The sequence below is a fragment of the Apodemus sylvaticus genome, chromosome 1 (genome assembly GCF_947179515.1).
Source record: "Apodemus sylvaticus chromosome 1, mApoSyl1.1, whole genome shotgun sequence".
In the NCBI taxonomy this organism is placed as follows: Eukaryota; Metazoa; Chordata; class Mammalia; order Rodentia; family Muridae; genus Apodemus; species Apodemus sylvaticus.
Window position 1 is genome coordinate 71,574,556 of NC_067472.1, and position 18,635 is coordinate 71,593,190.

The 18,635-nt window shown below is 44.4% G+C and overlaps 1 protein-coding gene across 1 annotated transcript in view; it reads left to right on the top strand.

Moving 5' to 3' along the window:
- The window catches only part of Adam12 (ADAM metallopeptidase domain 12), a 329,625-nt gene that overhangs the window by 198,881 nt on the left and 112,109 nt on the right, over positions 1 to 18,635 (top strand). The window contains exon 5 of the mRNA XM_052174478.1: positions 3,672 to 3,750. Coding sequence (XP_052030438.1) covers positions 3,672 to 3,750 — 79 coding nt within the window. The remainder of the gene's footprint in view (positions 1 to 3,671; positions 3,751 to 18,635) is intronic.

The following is an 18,635-nucleotide window of genomic DNA, read 5'->3' on the forward strand; positions in this document are numbered from 1 at the left end:
CAAGGCTACAGTGTCCCTGGGCCTGTCCAGGAGGCCTGTGCAGCTGCAAAGAGATGACAACTTGGGGGATGGGCTTTTGTTCTGAGACCCCCACTGCCACCAGGGAAGCCCTGTCAACTGTATTTTTTTATTCAATATATTCTTTAAAAAAAAAAAGACGTATTTATTTTATGTATGTAAGTACACTGTAGCTGTCTTCAGACACACCAGAAGAGGACATCAGACCCCATTATAGATGGTTGTGAGCCACCATGTGGTTGCTGGGAATTGAACTCAGGACCTCTGGAAGAGCAGTCAGTGCTCTTAAAGGCTGAGCCATCTCCCCAGCCCCCTCGATATATTTTTTATTTGCATTTCAAATGATTTCCCCTTTCCAGGATTGCCCCTCCCCAAAAGTCCCATAAGCCCTCTTCCCTCCTCCTGATCCCCAATTAACCCCTTCACACTTCCCTGTCCTGGTATTCCCCTACACTGCTGCACTGGACCTTTCCAAGGGCCTCTCCTTCCTTCTTCTTGGGCATCATTTGATATGTGAATTGTTTCCTGGGTATTCCAAGCTTCTAGGCTAATATCTACTTATCAGTGAGTGCATACCATGTGTGTTCTTTTGTGATTGGGTCACCTCACTCAGGATGACATTCTCCAGTTCCACCCACTTGCCTAAGAATTTCATGAATTAATTGTTTTTAATTGCTGAGTAGTATTCCATAGTGTAAATATACCACATTTTCTGTATCCACTCCTTCATTGAGGGACATCTGGGTTCTTTCCAGCTTCTGGCTATTATAAATAAGGCTGCTATGAACATAGTGGAGCATGTTATGATTCCCCAGCATCTAATAAGGAAACTGTATTTTTTAAAACTCTAGAGGCAAGCAAACTCTTGAGGGCTCAGAAGAATCCATGTGTGGTTGTCAACTGTCTGTGTTTTGTACTTTACTGCATTGTCCTGAAACACTCGTGAAGAAGGACATCATATCTCAGACCCACCCACTGCCATGGCCTAGCTGACTTAAAATAGCCATGTGTGTTTCTTGAATATATTGAAATTCAATATTGCCCTGAACAGAGGTATTATTGTGAACTTGCCTGGAAGAACACTAAGGCGATCTGAGTTTGAGAACAAAGTCTTCTCTATTACATACCCAGCATTCCCATCTCCCTGAATTGAGGTACTTGCCAGGATGCTGGCTGCAAACTCAGGTGGAACCAGCTCAAGCCAAAGAGAGGCTTATTGGGGAGAAAAGATGCTACAGCACACAAGTGACTGGACCATCTCTCTTCTTCCCTTCATCACAAGATAGTAGATTTGTTTGCTTCCAGCATCCTCTCCAAGGGGAGGCCAACTGTGGGGATAGCTCTGCAGGCACACACTGAGCCTTGAGAACACGGGGGAAAACCTCTTCCTAGTCCCAGTACCCTAGTTTCTGCAAATAAGATCTGCGATTGGCTGGGCTTGGGCACATGCTCATCACTTGACCCCACCCAGGAGTTCTGGTGGTATGAAGAACAACAGCACCATTCCCCCCACTGTACCTTCGTGACTCAGAATTCGAAACCAGTCTGGACTCTACTGCACTGACAGATAAAATCAGATTTAGGGCCCTTTCTTGCCCTTGCTGTTTTCCCGATCTCAGATCTCCAGGTAGCCTGTCATGGCCACCCTCAACCTAGGACGCCACCACCCCTATACACTCTAAAGAACTTCAGCCTCCTCCTCTCTCTGTTATAGCACAGTGGTGCCTGCTCCCTCTGCAATGCTTTCTTGATGTGCTATTGTACTGGCTGGTTTTGTGTAACTTGACACAAGCTGGAGTTATCACAGAGAAAGGAGCTTCAGTTGAGGAAATGCCTCCATGAGATCCAGCTGTAAGGCATTTTCTCAATTAGTGATCAAGTGGGGAGGGCCCCTTATGGGTGGGACCATCCCTATGCTGATGGTCCTGGGTTCTATAAGAAGGCAAGCTGAGCAAGCCAGGGGGAAAGCCAATAAGAAACGTACCTCCATGGCCTCTGCATCAGCTCCTGCTTCCTGACCTGCTTGAGTTCTAGTCCTGACTTCCTTTGGTGATGAACAGCAATGGAGAAGTGTAAGCTGAATAAACCCTTTCCTCCACAACTTGTTTCTTGGTCATGATGTTTGTGCAGGAATAGAAGCCCTGACTAAGACAGCTATCTAATTCACAGTGGTTCACCCACAAACACAGCTCCCCTACTTTTAGACAATTCCTTCTGTCACCATACCAGGCTGTGGCATCCTCAAGAGCAGAGGCTGGTGCAATTGTCTTTATGACCCAGCAGCTAAAACCAGCACATAGTAGATATATAGAAAATCGTTCCTACATTGCACTGAGCAGAATGAAATCATGCTCATAATCTCAGGATGTAAAATCATTTAAAGCCTAACTATCCTATGCAGTGGCCTCACTGAAGACCTGGTGACTGCCATAGTTTTATTTGGGGACAAAGGGGTTTACCTGAATTTATCTTATCTTCGAAATTCAGATTTGGGTGTGGCCAAGTCAGAGGGGTTTTTTTGCATACGTGCATCGTTTACAATATTTTGTTATTGTTTACCCTCTCCTGTGAGATTTCAATAGTGAGAGCTGGATCTCTCACCTGGGAGGAAAATACCTTTGGATCCAAAGTAGTTTGCCGAGCCAGTGACTTCAGCACTGATTCTAGTTTGTGGAGCAATGTGACATCTGGAGATGGGTTTCCACAACTTGGAAATCTTTCTGTACAAATGTAATAAAGTATGGGATTTGGGGTAAGGGGTATGGCCTGTATTGGGCTGGGGTGTTATTGTGGAAAATATTTAAAGTCAGTCAGGGGTTTCTACCCTCCCTTAGATCATTTAGTTCCCAGATAAAAGGCACAGACTTTTATATTTATAATAAACCTTTACAGCACTAGAACTGAGCAGATATCTACCCTCTATGCTATTTTGTCTCCTCTCTGCCAATAACCCTGAGATATGACTTGTCATGCTCCATATGGGCTGCTCTTACTCAGACTGGCCAGCCCACGTGACCAGTTTTTATGATCCCTTACCGCACAGTGTCTTCTCCTCTCTCCACCATCTCTTTTTCTCTTCTCTGATGATGGTCCTCCTCATATCCCAAACCTGGGAACTGAAGCCCCATCTGCCTCTCTTCTGCCCTGCTATATAGGCTGTCTGCATCTTTATTCAACCAATAGTTTTCAGTTAAGGAGCAAGGTCACATAGCATTACTTGGTATATGTAAGGATTCTCTCATCCCTAAGGGCAACCAGATCTTGGGGGCCTGTATTTAGCATTACAATACATAACAACAAACCAAACTTCAATAGGGTATGGTGGTGATGGGATATGGTGGGAGGTATGCTGTGTCTTAGGGGTATGGTGTTGGGGGTGACACATCTATCCAGGTACATGGTAAATGCTAAACTTTGTACCTGAGAAGAATGAAATCAGAAAAATGCAAGGAACCCCACAGGGACCACATGGACAACTTCTCAAAACATCTGTTGTAGACAGTCTCCTACTTGGGTGTCCTCTAAATTCTCCCTGGAAACCTGAAACCTTTTGTGAGCCTCCCTGGGGTGTCTCATCCCTACCCCTGAGAGATTCATGGCAGTCTGTCCATGCATGCCACACTCATCTTTTTATGTCATTTCTGTTTCCACAGGGGACTCATTGCCAATGGCTTCACAGAGACCCATTATCTGCAAGATGGTACTGATGTCTCCTTCACTCGAAATTACACGGTAATTCCTGCATGTTTGGGCCAACAGAACTCTGTACATAGAATCTGTGCTGAAACTCTTGTAGCTGTTTTGTTCTGAGCTAAGCACACCCCGGGATTCTTAATCTAGGCCCTAAAAATACCTGGAGAAGCCAGGCTCATACCTCACATTCCAGCTCTCAGGAAGCTGAAACAAGAGGATGACCAAGGTTTGAGGCTAGTGTAGGTTATAGAGTGAATTCCAGCACAGCCTGGGCTACAAAATAAGACCCTTCCCCAAAACAAAAACAGCTTTTCAAGATAGGTGATGTGCCCAACATGGTGATGTTGACTTTTAAACTAAGCACTTTGGGAGGCAGAGACACATGGATCTCCGTGAGTTCAAGACCAACCTTGTCTATATATTCAGAGCTACATAGTGAGTCCCTGCCTTCATGTAAAATTAGAAGAGAAGGAAGACGATGGGGGAAGAAGAGGAAGAGAAGGAGTAGGAAGACAACAAGATGGAGAAGAGAAGGAGGAAGAGAAGGTTGTTGTTATTTACCAGGAAGCTTGGCCAGAGTTAGCTTAGCAAGCAGTCCTGCCTGTAACTTTAATTTTTTTCAAACCTTACTTTTAATGATGGTTCTTAAATGCTTTAATCTCCCTTCTAGCCCACTACCCACCAGATGTAGTGGAAAAGAAAGGATATGGGGAGAAGTTTAGAAAGGTTCTTTGGAGCAACTCCCACCTTTGTTGTCTGGAAATCGGCAGTTCAGTTCACAGGTTAGCAGGCAGCAGTAGCTTGATCCACTCATAAACACTTCACAGATACACCAGCAGTCTAGTTCCATAGAGTCAGGTTAGCAGCAGTGGTGACATGACCTAGCAGAGACAGCCAGGCTTCAGCCTTAGCACAAGTCAGCAGGAGGGACCAGCAGAAACACCAGGAAAAGTTCTTGGCTGTGCCTCTCTTAGGGAAGCAAAAATCATGGAAGACTGGAGAGCCACAAGCATTGCATAGCTAGCCATACCAGCAAGTCAAGCTCTGTCTCTGTCACTCCATCGAGTCCTATTTATACCCTCCAAACATCACATGTCCTCCACGTTCCTTGCCTCAGCACGTGCATCCAATTAGCTTGAGGCCTTGGAAGCAACAAGAAACTGGCAGCACACCACCACTCTATGGAGTCCCAACAAATGCAGTTCAACTACACAGTGCAAGGCGGACCGATACACAGGTGTTATTAGCAAAGAGTCCTTTATCACATCCTTTCATGTGCTTGCCTTAGAACATCCTCTCTCCTGTGTCTGCTTCAGCAAAATGTTCCTTCACGAGTCTGCCTGAGCCTTTCACACCTGAGACCTCTTTAATAAGACATTTCTTCACATATTTGGCCCAGCAAAATACTATCCAACTGACATTCCAAGAACCCTTGTGTTTCCACTTCACCTGCTAGAAAGCTTGGCTGGAGTTAGAGGTGGCTTAGCAAGCAATCCTGCCACAGCTGAGTTTTGCTGTGTTAAACTTTGCAACATTTTAAAGAAATGTAAAGGGAAAGTGACTGTGTTGAACCTGCCTTAAAGGAATGCACGGTACACTCTCTGTTGAGTTACCACAATATGGTATTTATTACCTCCTGACCAGCTTTGCTACTATTTGAACTTTAAAAAATATTTAGAGTGTGTGCATATGTGTGTATGTCCATGTGGAAGTCGGGGAACTGTTTGTGACAATCAGTTCTATTCTTCTGTCATTTGGGTCCCAGGGACAGAACTCACATGATCAAGCTTAGCAGAGAATGACTTTTCCCACTAAGCCACCCCTGAGACTGTTTGCACTTGTATATGTAACTTTGGCCCACGTTCATTTGTGTGCCCCTTTGGCACACACTGTGCATCTGTGTGCACACACAGCCCTGCATGTAAATTCCATGAGATTCCAAAAGCAGAGGGCAAAGTCAGTAGCCAGTAAGGGAAGAAGATGCTCCCTGCTATAAAGAACTATGTGCATTCGTTTTTTTTTAAAAAAAATCTAGCCAGTGGAGTTGCCCTTCCTCTTGGGACCCCCTCCATTCTCTGTGTCAAGCCTGCATCACTCTCCTCAGACCATCTTTGAGACTTGGCACTTAGGAATGGACACTTCCTGATCTGGAAACATGGTAGTATGAGCTATCCCAGTATTCCCAGCCCTAGAAAGACACAGAAATCCAAAACAAAATAAGCACCTACAAGATTCTGTGAAAATGTCAAGCTTAAAAGTGAATCAGAAAAAGCAGGTCAAGAGACATCAGCTAAGTGTAGTGATTCACACCTGTAATCCAAGCCCTTGGGACACACACAAGAGAATGACAGCAAACCCAAGGCCAGCCTAGGCTATATAGTGAATTCCAGATTAGCCCAGGATGTAGTGAGACCCCCTCTAAAATTAACAAAATGATATGTGAGGATGGGGATAGCCAGAGCTTTGCCTACTAAATTTGGGTCATGGAACCCCAAAAAAACTTCTCAGGACCCAGAGTTGGGAGCAGAAGAGAGAGAATGAATGAACATGACTGAGAATGAATATAAAAAGCAGGTTCTAGAGCAAAGAAATTTACACAATGGAGTACTATTCAGCCATTAGAAACAACGAATTCATGAAATTCTTGGACAAATGGATGGAGCTGGAGAACATCATACTGAGTGAGGTAACCCAGTCTCAAAAGATCAGTCATGGTATGCACTCACTGATAAGTGGATATTAGCCTAGAAACTTTGAATACCCAGGACATAATCCACACATTAAATGATGTCCAAAAAGAATGGAGGAGTGGGCCCTGGTTCTGGAAAGACTCAGTGCAAGAGTATAGGGGAATTCCAGAACAGGGAAGTGGGAAGGGGTAGATGGAAGAATAGGGGGACGGAAGAGGGCTTATGGGACTTGCGGGGAGTGGGGACCCAGAAAATGGGAAATCATTTGCAATGTAAATAAAAAATATATAAATAAATAAAAATATATAAATAAATAAAAATAAAAATGAAAAAAAAAAAAAAGAAAGAACTGAAGGTCTTCAGCTAGAATCTCACAAAGGTTGGCTTCCCAGGGAAGTGTCTTAGAAAGAACCCTCCCAGCCCTACAGAAGGCAAAAAATGTTTGCCAGGTGTCATGAATTGAAAAAAAGATCACACACACACACACACACACACACACACACACACACTGGACTCCATGCAGCCTTTCACATATGTTATATGCATTGGGAATGCGTTGGCCCATATCCAGAGTCTGAGTATCATCATTATCATTATCAGGCTGGTATTCCCCTTCAGATAATGACCTCAAAGCTACTCCCAAACCAGGAAAGTCTGCTTTAGCCCAGGCTGAAGCCAGGCTTAGAGTGTTCCCTAGAGAATTTTCTACAGCCCCAATGTCTGAGATGACCATCAAAAAGAAAAGAGGGTAATAAATTTTTAAAGATGAACCCTAAGGCAAAAATCACAAGCCAGACAATGAACAAAGGCACTGTGAAGGAGCCCCCATGGGCAAAAGAAGAGAGAAAACAAGTCCTTCCCAGAAGAGAGATAGGAGAAAAGCCAGAGGGGAAAAAATTGAACAACAAGATAGATCTAATGGAAATTCCACAAAAATCCAATACTCAGTGAAGAAAAGAAGCAGTAATCAAATTGAATGTGACAGTGGTGTCCCCAGATGGAAGGAAGATATGAACCTTCACAAAACCCCACCAATCCTGGGAGAAAGAACAGAAATACTCTAGGGTGATTTACAGAGAACCTGCAGGGTTTCAAAGAGAATGTCTTAAAAGTGCCTGAGACAAAGCAATTTATAGCAAACGAGGACAACGGAACCAACAACAGATCTCATCAGCAATGATGGAGTTAAAATTACAGAGAATGAGAGACTCTACCAGCAGCTGACTGAGACAGATGCAGATACCTATAGTCAACCATTGGATGACAGGACCTTTGTGGAGGACTTAGGGGAAGGACTGAGGGAACTGAAGGGGATGGCAACCCCATAAGAAGACCAACAATGTCAACCAACCTGGACCTCTCAGAGCTCCCAGAGACTGAGCCCCCAACCAAAGAGCATACATGGGCAGGTCTGTGCCCCCTCATCCTGTACATACATGGCAGAGGAATGCTTTGTCTGGCCTCAGTGGGAGGGATGTGCCTAATCTGGTAGAGACTTTGATGCCCCAGGGAAGGGAGATGACCCCAGTGAAGGGGAGACAGAGAGGGGGAATGGGATGAAGAACTCTGGGAGGGAGGATTGAAGGGGGCAATACTGAGATGTAAATAAGTAGAATAATTAAAAAAAAAACTACAAGGAGAAGGGCAGTAACTGGCACCCTCAACTCTGTTGCAATGACTTTCCAAAACCAAGAGTGCACAGCCACACCTATTCAACAAGTCAGGAACTTAATACTCCCAGACTCTAACAAAGACAATCCAGGCAAGAGTGCCCTGCACAGAACAGCTCAGCAAGAAGGAAACTAAACGCCAGGGTAGGGGGTCAGAGGCAATATCAAGCAAAACAATTGCACCAAATAAATCTATTTAAAAATAACAGGAGGGACTATGTTTGGGTGTTCTCAAACAAGACAGAGAAATAGACTTGAAACAGTTTAAGAGTTTGCCTTGTACTAAAAATAATAGGCATGCTGATTAGCTTTGATAAGTAAAATATGAGGCACCTGAACATTTTCAGAATAAACATCCAAAGAACAGAAAAACAGTGCATTCTTCCAAATATCAGGCTATCTATGGAAATCTTATTTCCACCCAGTACAGGGCAGGATGAAAGGGAAAGGAATGGAAAAGGAAGAGGGTAAATATAAAACAGGAAGGAATAAAATTAAAATAATATAACACATAAATCTCATTGTATATAAATAAGTTGAATAGACTTATTAAGACCCAAATCCCCACAAATAAAATGGAAAGAAATCAATTAAAGAACGGGTAAATAGATCTGAATAGAAAGGTAAAGTAGTGGTAGTTGTACTGACATCAGACAAGCTAGTGAAATGGGGGTGGGGGGATATATTAGTGACCAAGAGGTTATGATGTAATGAGAAAGAAACAAGTCAAATTGGTAGTGAGAACCTGTAGAACAGCTCAGCAGTAAAGAAAGGCCTTTGCGGTCAAGCCTGATGACTTCATTTTGATTCACAGGCGCCACACAGTAGGAGGAGAGAACTGAGTCCCTCAGGCTGACCTTTGGCTTCTACATACATGCATGCTGTGGTACACGTGCACAAATACACACAAAGAGAGAGAGAGAGAGAGAGAGAGAGAGAGAGAGAGAGAGAGAGAGAGAGAGAGAGAGAAAGAATGATTAAACCAAAGGCTATCATAAAAGCTGTGCAACTGCTTATACTAGCAGGACATTCTAAAAGCATATGTTTTAAAATGTAATTGAAAAAAACTGTGACTTTTAAATCTACAGGTTTACCTATAGTTGATGCTTTAACCCAACTCCTGATTATAGGATGTCTTAAAATCTAAAGTATCCATTAAAATTAGAGGTGAGAGGCCTAAAACTTCTTTTTACTCCATAGTTTAAGAATTTAAATGCAACCCCCCAAGCCACCATAACCCTTTCATAAATTTCACAATTAATCCCCAAGAGAAAATTCTCCAGCAACAACAGTGACACAACTTAGTTCATCAAGGGGCACACTGGAAACCTCTGAGATCACCCACATCCTGGGTGATAGAGGTAGGTGGCTGGAAATGAGGATTCAGAAAATAAACAAAAATGAAAAGGAGACATGCAGAGGGGGGAGAATAGGAGAAAGGGGATGTAGTTTATAAAAAAAACTGGCCATTTGAAAAAATAAATACATGAACAAATATTAGCAGAATGAATGAGAGACAACACTGAAGGTAAACCTTTTAAACAGAGGCCATTTCAATCACAATAAAGCTATGAACATTACTGACCAGCATCTTAAAAATGCAGAATTCTTGGGAGCCAGAGAGATGGCTCAATGGTTAAAAGTGGTTGTTACTCTTGCAGATGAACCAGGTTCTATTCCCAGCACCCATATCACGGTTAACAACCATCTGTAACTCCAGTTCCAGGGCCACTGGTGCCCACTCTGACCTCTGTGGGAACTGCATGCATAGTGTGCTCAGATATACACATATAGGCAAAATACCCACATGCATAAAAGAACTAAAGAATGAAAAATGGAAATTATCAACATTAGCTAAAGTAAGAACAATTTAAACATTATACACAGAAATCAAATCAAGAATGATGCTTTTCTTACCTTGACGTAGTAGCACGTATTGGTAATCCCAGCATTTAGGTGGTGGTAGCAAGAGGTAAGGATTCAAACCAGCCTAGGCCACACAGGATCAAGTCTGAATTACATAAGACCCTATCTCAAGACAACTAAAACAAAATTATAGTGTTTTTACCCACAAACTATATTATCTGGCCCAAATGATTTTGACAGATGAAATCTGCTATGGCTATAAGGGATAAACAGCCATGATAATGTTAGTTTGGATAGAAAGAAATACTACCAAACTATTAAAAAGGCACTTGTGAAGTGGGTTGTATAGGCTGGTGTTGTTTAGAAACACAATTGTAAATATCCCAAATAAATTATCTCTAACCTACCCAGCATATAGTTTTCAACTTCCTTTTAAGGAATACAAGGATAGCGCAATATTTATAATTCTAGCAGTGTGGTTGTTATATTAGTAGCTCCAGATTCAGAATATTATAATTACCTCTCTCCTCCTCTAGTCTTTATTCTCTCTCTTGTATAGGTTATAACAGCTTGACTAGGTAGCAATGTTTCTGATACCCCACTCTGATTTCATAGTACTTTACATGGCCTCTTGTGTATACTAGCTTTCAAGAAACCACTCACCTGATCAACAGCATCTCCATCCATAAGTCATCCATCCTCCCATTCATCTGTTGGGGTAGGGGTGGAAAAATGTTGAATAAAATACATTCATCAGCACATAAGCACCGCTAGTTGCTATATTAGTTTAACTAGCAGAATTACACTAAAGCATTCTAGCAAGTTACTAGCTTTATTTACCTCCATAAAGTAGACTAAGGGGTTGAGGCACTTAAAAATAAAAACATATAAAAAGAACTTTGGATATATTTACTACAGTAAACTAAAACAAAAACATATTTAGTGTAAAATATTTGATATAATAAAGTATGTACAAATCACTTTGAGAGGCTAGTTCAGTAGGGAAGGGATATTTGATATGTTTTCACAGATGGGAAAAGTTCAATGGAAGTACTGTGAATCCTTTAATAATGGTAAGGAGTCATGGACTTGGACTCTGAAAGTTTTGGAGTCATGAAAGATGGTCCAGATCTGTGTGGGGTTTGGGGTATCCCATGTCCACGCTGCTTCAGGGCTCGGGCCTCTCGGGGAAGTCACCAGGCAGGTGTCAGAATACAGGAAGCTGTAGGACCCCAGCTCTGGGGGTGGGGAAGTGCAGTCTGAGGTCCCCAAGGACCACTAGAGCTGACTTGGGGGTCTCTGGGTCTGCACAGAGGCTGGGGCTGTCTGGTTCTCAGGCTCTTGAGCACACAAGTGCCTATGGGAGCCAGGGAAGAGCTGAGAATAAGGGGGTGGGGGGACTGGGGGCTGAATCTAGCCTGGGGCCAAAGGGGAAAAGAAGAGAGATCTTCAGCTGGGTCCTGTGGGGAGGAGAAAGTTCTTGGTCTGTTCAGCAGGGTTGGCTTGGTGGTCATGGCTGGGAGCACTGAGAGGCCTTCCATGGGAGAATAGGTGACCAGCTCTTTAGGAGAAGGCCTGTTCAATTGTTCCCCACAGCAGATCCCAATGACAAGAGACAGCCACAGTTTTAAGGCATTTATTTGTCATGGCAGAGAGTTGCAATGAATAAAACCATACCCCACTTTCTCAGGGGGACTCGGGTTAAATACCTTCTGCAGGAAGGGATGTCTGGGAAGGGGAGTGCACTGGCTAAGCCTCAAGGCCTTTAGGCACCTCATTAAAATGGAGATCTGTCTTGAGGATACATGACCTGTGCTCACATCCTCTACCTGTGGAGGGTCTTGGGGCATTGCCCTACGTGACTGATGGCCACAGACCTCTGGAGAGCTATGGCCTTGTGCCAGGAGCCTGGTGTCCAGGAGCATGGCAAAATACCTACCATCCCTCAGGGTAGCCAGGATTCCCAACCTTAGCTCAACCAGAAACAAGGCTGCCTTTCACAATGCTACAGGTCTGTGCCATCCAAAGGCACCAGGGGACCAAGTGAGAAGTCCTGACACATGGAAGACAAGATATGTTCTGGGCAGGGAGTTGCAGATGATGGAGAGTTTCCTGCTAGAAACTGCCATGTGATGGCCAAAGGGATGGATAATGGAGGTGCCAAATAACACCTGGTGAGGAGCATTTGTCAGTGGGGCTTTCCTCTCCATATCATCACAGACGGCAATGGGGTCCACTGTAGTACTTCCAGGAACCATTACTGCCTAGAAGGAAGAGGCAGAGAGAGCAACAAGCCCCAAGTTTGTCTGTGTTGGATCTGAATGGGGCAGCAGGCAAAGGAGTCAGTGGACCGTTGAATATTTGTGGACAACAGGAAAAGAAGTAGGACCTGAGGGTGCTTAAGTTTACACTGGGCTGGCTAGCTCTATCCTCTACTTATTTGTCTATTTTATTTAAAATACATTTCAGACATAACACCCTCCAAACTATTTCCATTATATAAACCACTGTCCCAAAGAGAAACATCAAAGGAAGAGCTTAGAAAGGCCATTCCTCCAACTTTACAATCGTGAAGGATGCTCTTCTGCCATGTATTGATCTAGGATACATAGGGTGCACATCTACAATGTAGATTATACATTAATCTACATTGCTTATAGCAATGTTATAGCTTTATGTTTCGATTCCATTTCCCTTACTGGTCCCCAATACACACATATACACACTAGGAAGGAAGAATAGGTAAGGATAAGAAAAATGGACAATTTGGGACCATGTACTAGAGGGTCCAAGAGCTACCAGTTCAGGTTTGGACTTGCATCACAAATAAAGCTAAAAGCTACAAATCCAGACCTCCTAGAAAACAGCTGGGATGGAAGGTTCCCGAACTTTAATAGTCATCACCTGCCTGAGCTCTGTGCTTTGCATTTTTATTGATGTGTTTATAGGGCCAAGGGCTTGCTCTTTTCCTTCTCACCCTCCCTGGAGGTGTTTGGATAAAGGGATCCTGTCCCAGGCCAAGGCCAAAGGCTGGAAAGGGGTAAAGGTGTAGAAATTATTAGAGGCTTCACTTCTGCCCAGACCAGTGTTCCCCTAAAATATACTAGATAGATCTTTTCAAAAGCTGATGCTATAGTTTAATCTTCAGCTGACTAGATGAATCTATCTTTAGTAGGTGAAGAAACTAAGAAGCAACTAAAAGCAACTAAAGTGCCCACCCCTCCCAGGACTCCAGGAACAATAGCACAGTCACATTAGAAAGACTATGTCCTCGTTTCACTCGTCGGTCCCCTTGCCCAGCTCCTTTATGTGCTCATTATATTTTTCAATACCATGACCACGTATCTCACAAGAAACAAGGAAGGAAGGGTTTGTTTGGCTCATGGTTTGCAGATGCAGCCCACCATGACCCACAAACACCAATACCAGAAATGTGATAGGAATACTTGACTAAAGCCCCTCACGTCTACATCTGCACAGAACAGGAAGCAGAGGGAAAGCTCCAGAGAGAGAGAAGCCATGCCCCTAAGGACCTACTAGTGACTCACTTCTGTCAGCTAGGCCCTGCCTCCTAAAGCTTCCACAGCCCTCCAAAATAAAATAACAAACATCCTAGTAACCAAGTGTTCTAATACATGGGAGAGGGGTCTACTTAAATACTGACATTCTGGTCATGCCAGCTAAAGCATTGACCATGCTATGGCAAAGATACAGAGCCAAAGAGCTGGCTCCCTTAATAGAGTCAGGGCCCAGCCTCTAGGCCTTGTATCTGGTGAGGAGTCAGATTGGGACTTGGGAGTTTGATTCTTGTTGACTCAGAATGGAAAACAAAGGGAATTTGCTGACTCGTCTCCTTGCCTCTTCTAATCATCCCTCAATGGGTCAGCCTGAATTTTAAGTTACATTTGGAGTGAGAACCACTTGGCTGGATTGCTTTTGTTGTTTTTAATATAACAACAATTAGGGCAAGCTGCCTGACTCAGAGCAGTGGCTGAGTCTAACTCTGGAATCAATCTCCTATGTCTTCTCTCCAAGATGAAGTATTTGAGTTTGTCGTTTGCTGGCTACATCTAAGGAAGAATTATCTTTTATGCTGTCACTCCTAATATGGCCTGTGGGTGACCATAGGCATGCCATGTGGGCTATTCACATTCCCACAGAAGCCCTGGGGAGACTAGAGTAGCCAGACAGCTCTCTCAGTGCCTGCGGTGTTTGGTAATAACAGATCTATCTGTTGCTCATATGTTTACTGCTTGGGCCATGCATTGTACCCACTGCTGAGATTACATCAGGATTACATACAGGTGAGGAGACCCACAGAGAGAAAGGAGGGGACTGGTGTGGTTCCGGCAACCACATCTGTGCTAAGTGTCTTGAAGGAAAGGCCACATGGACCTGATCTTGTCTGAGGTGTCAGAGAAGGTTGCATGGAGGAAAGAACATGTGAACCAAAATATAAAGCTAGAGGAGGCATTCACCCAGGGTCAGGAGAAGGAGAGTGTTCCAGGACACTGCTACAGTTTTTCCAGTGCAAAGTAGGACATGGTGGGGCGGGGCAGATGGCATTATGCAAAGGTGACCAAGCCTGGAGTGACTTGGAACAAAGTAGTGATAGAAAAATATTTGAAAGCCACTGAAATGTCCCTTTAAGGTGTGTCATGGGTATACTGGAGCTCTGAGGGCATGGGAGCAGGCAAGAGGCTTACCTAGATGGGCTAGAGGTTGAATAGATATTCTCTGCTATAAAGACCAGGTGTATAGAGGATGGAGAGAAGGCAAGAAGTCTGAACATACCTAGAAGGACCACTCATGGAAAACCAAGGGAGTTTCCAAGGCCATTTATAGGCTGTTGTGTCCTTCTTAGTCTAAAGGTATCAGTGTTTGTAGGAACTCTTGGAGATGGGCCTTCAGTTTGGGTGCAGTAGCTGTAGGCCTTAGGACAGCAGCCACAGTGCCAGTCTAACTGGGTATAAAATCCCAGGTTGGCTCAAATGCTTTATCAATCATGCAGTGTGGGGGTGAAGCAGCAGACACAAGGCTTGCACACAGTCAGGCCTTTGGGAAGGTTAGCCCACCACCATGGTGACAGCAGCCTACAACAGTCCTTTACTCTGCTGTACCCTGAGATCCTCTGAATCTTGTGTATAGACAAGAGAATGGGCTGCATTTGAAGTGGGTCCATGAGTGCTTCAGTAACCGGATTCTTGAGGCTTGGGAGTATCCATCAAAAGCAGCTGGGCCTGAAGGTCTGCTAACTCTGCCTACCCCATGTCCCCTTCCCTCCTGGTATCTATACAACACTCCTCACCACTAAAGAAGATCTAGAGCTGGACTGTAAAAATGAATGCGAGTATGTGAGTCAACAATGTTCCTTTTTTCTATTCCTTTATTTCATGAAAATACACGGTGCAAGAAGCCAGCATGGGAGAGCAGTAGGTGGAAAGAGTGCACAGTAGCTGACTTAAGCACTTGCTTGTTTTAGTATTTGTGAAAATGGCTTACATCTTACAGATCACTTCTCCACACTATGTTTCTTAGATCTCAAAAACCCCAATGGAGTAAAAGTAACTCCATTTTATAGATTAAGCACTGAGACTCTCACAAGTCTCAACCCAAGACTTGCAGCCCAGGTTGATCTCAGAGGAGTTGCAACCACAGACATGTTTGACCTCTTAAGAGATCACCATGAACAAGAGTGTGACCCCCTCATCCGGATATCAGCACAGCCGAGTAACTTCTGTGGCCCCCAAGGTTAGGCCTGTGCAGTCGGTCACCAGGCATGCATGGTTCTTGTTAGAGCTGAGGAACAGGGACATCCCTGGGAGGATGGGTGTGCCCACTGTCTTCTCCACGGTTGAATTCTGGGTATTCACATACTTGGGTCTAAGCATAGAACAGACAGCTCTGCCAACACATAGGCTGCAAAGTCACCATTCCCTTTGCTTGAGGTATGTGCTCTTGTTGGGGATTGATGTTCTGTGTGAGAGAATAAAAGCCTAGCCTAATGGAATGTGGACTGGCTGGCATGCAAGCAAACACACCACACCCACACACTCATTCATATTCTTATTCTTTCTCTCCCTCCCTCTCTCTCCTTCCTTCTCCCTCTCCCTCTCCCTCTCCCTCTCCCTCTCTCTCCTTCCTTCTCCCTCTCCCTCTCCCTCCCCCTCCCCCTCCCCTCCCCCTCCCCTTCCCCCTCCCCCCTCCCCCTCTCCCTCTCCCTCTCCCTCTCCCTCTCCCTCTCCCTCTCCCTCTCCCTCTCCCTCTCCCTCTCCCTCTCCCTCTCCCTTTCCCTCTCCCTTTCCTGCAGTTTTTTTCTTCCTTTGGAAGTGACTCCTTTCTCTTATGATCCCATGAGTGACATCAGGGTGAGACCCTGCAGGAGAGTGTGGAGTGCAAGCTTCTTTTGTAAGCTTTTTTTAAAAAAAAAAAAAAAAAAAAAGAGGCTCATGAGGGTGCAGGGCATATGCCCCTAGCAGTGGGGCATAGTGGGGAGCCTGCCTGGAGTGAACAGGCCATGGTTCAACGTCCTGCCCTGCCATCAGCGACCTCTGTGACCTTTAATGGCAATTTAACAATCATGACCTCAGTTTCCACATCCTTTGGGCAAGAAGCTAGCTGGAAAAGCAAGGTTGGCCTTAGATGGCCCCAACTTCTTTCCAGCTAAAAACATCTTTCCTTCAAGCATTGAATCAAAAGGATTCACTGTATTGACTATGGTAGCAGTGGTCCATGCCCTTGGGACTGCCTCAAAAACACCGTTTTCTTAGACTCTGTCTTCTAAAAATCCTTTTAAATGGCAAAATTGGGCCACTTTTGCTACCACTTCAGCATATTAAATCCCCTTTCTCCTAGTCCACAGAAAGGGGGGGGGGGGGGATAGCAGGAGTTTGATTTGACTTCCCACAGGGCATGGAGTTGAGGGCTACCAATTTTCAGGTTCAAGAATTGTTACCCCAGCTTCCTGTTACCCACCATTAGGTTTGATTGATAGTATTAAACAGAAGGAAAACGGTATTTTACTGGAGCAGGAAAACGCATTCGGTTAAATAATAAGTATATAAAATGCACAGTTAGAGCTTTTGTGAAGGGAGAGATATAATTTTGTGGTTGTGCATGTTCAGGACTCTCTTCCACATGAGGTTTTGATGGGAGAAGTAGAATGCATTGGATCAGCAGAACAAAGCAAAGAAGATGGGCCTAGTGGGGTCATGGTCTTGTTGAGAACATCTTTTAGAGTCAGGAGGCTGTGCAGTTGGATGCTTTGGGGTCAATCAGAGAGAGGAGAGGACTGAGGTCTGAAAATGGCTATACAGAGACCAATAGCCACAGATACACAGCAAGGACCACTGTGGTAATGCATACCTAGGGTTCTCTGGTTTGGGCACAGATCTCTGACCACTGGCTGCCTGTCCTGTCTCCTGCTGTGTGGCACATCCAGAACCTATGGGCCAAGTGTTCATAAGCCTAGAAGATCTGATTGGTCTACACATCTGAGCGTCTGAGCATAGGGACCAGCTGACCTCAGATACAGGCACATACTAGCCTGTGGACCAAAGTAGGTTTTGCTAGTCTCTGATGGAGGTACTACCTGTAAAAGCCACTTTTCCTCTGACCGTGCCTTATGAGTCAAGGTCCCAGCAGGGTCATAAAATGTATCTCTACCACAATCCAATTTCTCAACCAATACATGGAGGGCCTGACAATGTCTTTCTGAGTCATGAAGTTATCCAGACAGTGACTCACAGCTTCATCAAAATGAAATCATGTTCATTTACATGTGGTGAGTCATGTTGAAAAAAAAAACCTGGATTTCAGGAAATTGGAATTGTCTGGGAGAATCAAGTGACTGTGCTCTGCAGTCTAAGAGATTAATCCCTGTCAGGAGTGAGCAAGGGGCCCAGGAGCTGTCGAACGCAGGCAAACTGAGAAAGAAGTGACATGCTCTCATGGCAACTAAGACAGGTAGGCTTGACTTCAAGGAATGGTTTATGAACACTAAACTCTACTTCCCCCTGCTTCATAAAAGCAATATTTCAAGTTATTGAACTGGAAATTAATTTGATACTAATTTGTTCTCAGCCCGTGCTTTAATGAGCTTGTATTCCTGTGTATTTAATTAGAAAGTACACTTGATAAATAATCCATTAACAACAGAGCCTGAGAACAAATGAGTTTCAAATTTCAGAAGTCAGTAATTATTGTCACTGTGTGGTTTATCACCCCTCCCTGAAATGAGGGAAACTCTAAGACTGGATCTCAAAGGCTAGTGACCCTGCTCATCCAGGCAGCCTAGACCCCAATAGCAGCTGCTATGCTGTCCTACTCAGTGTCACCTTTAGCTTTGACATGCCTACATGTGCCTAGGGCTAGAATTCCCACCCCCATCTCAAGCACACCCTGTATAGCACAGCCTAGGAGGAGACCAAGATCCCCCTGATGCCCTGAGACATTTTAGTCTAGTTACATGCATCCTTTGTGTGAGCAAACTTTTACATGACTCCCTGAAAGTAAATGGAGAGCAGAGTCATTCAAAATCTACACAGATGGCAAGGAGGCACACTCCCATCTGTATCTCCCCTCCTTGATGTTCTACTAGACATCCGATGTGGCTGGCCAAGCAGCCACATCCCCTTTCAGTCCCCTAGCTGAACTGGACCAAGCCACTGCTTATTGAAAAGGGCAGTCTCATGGAGGA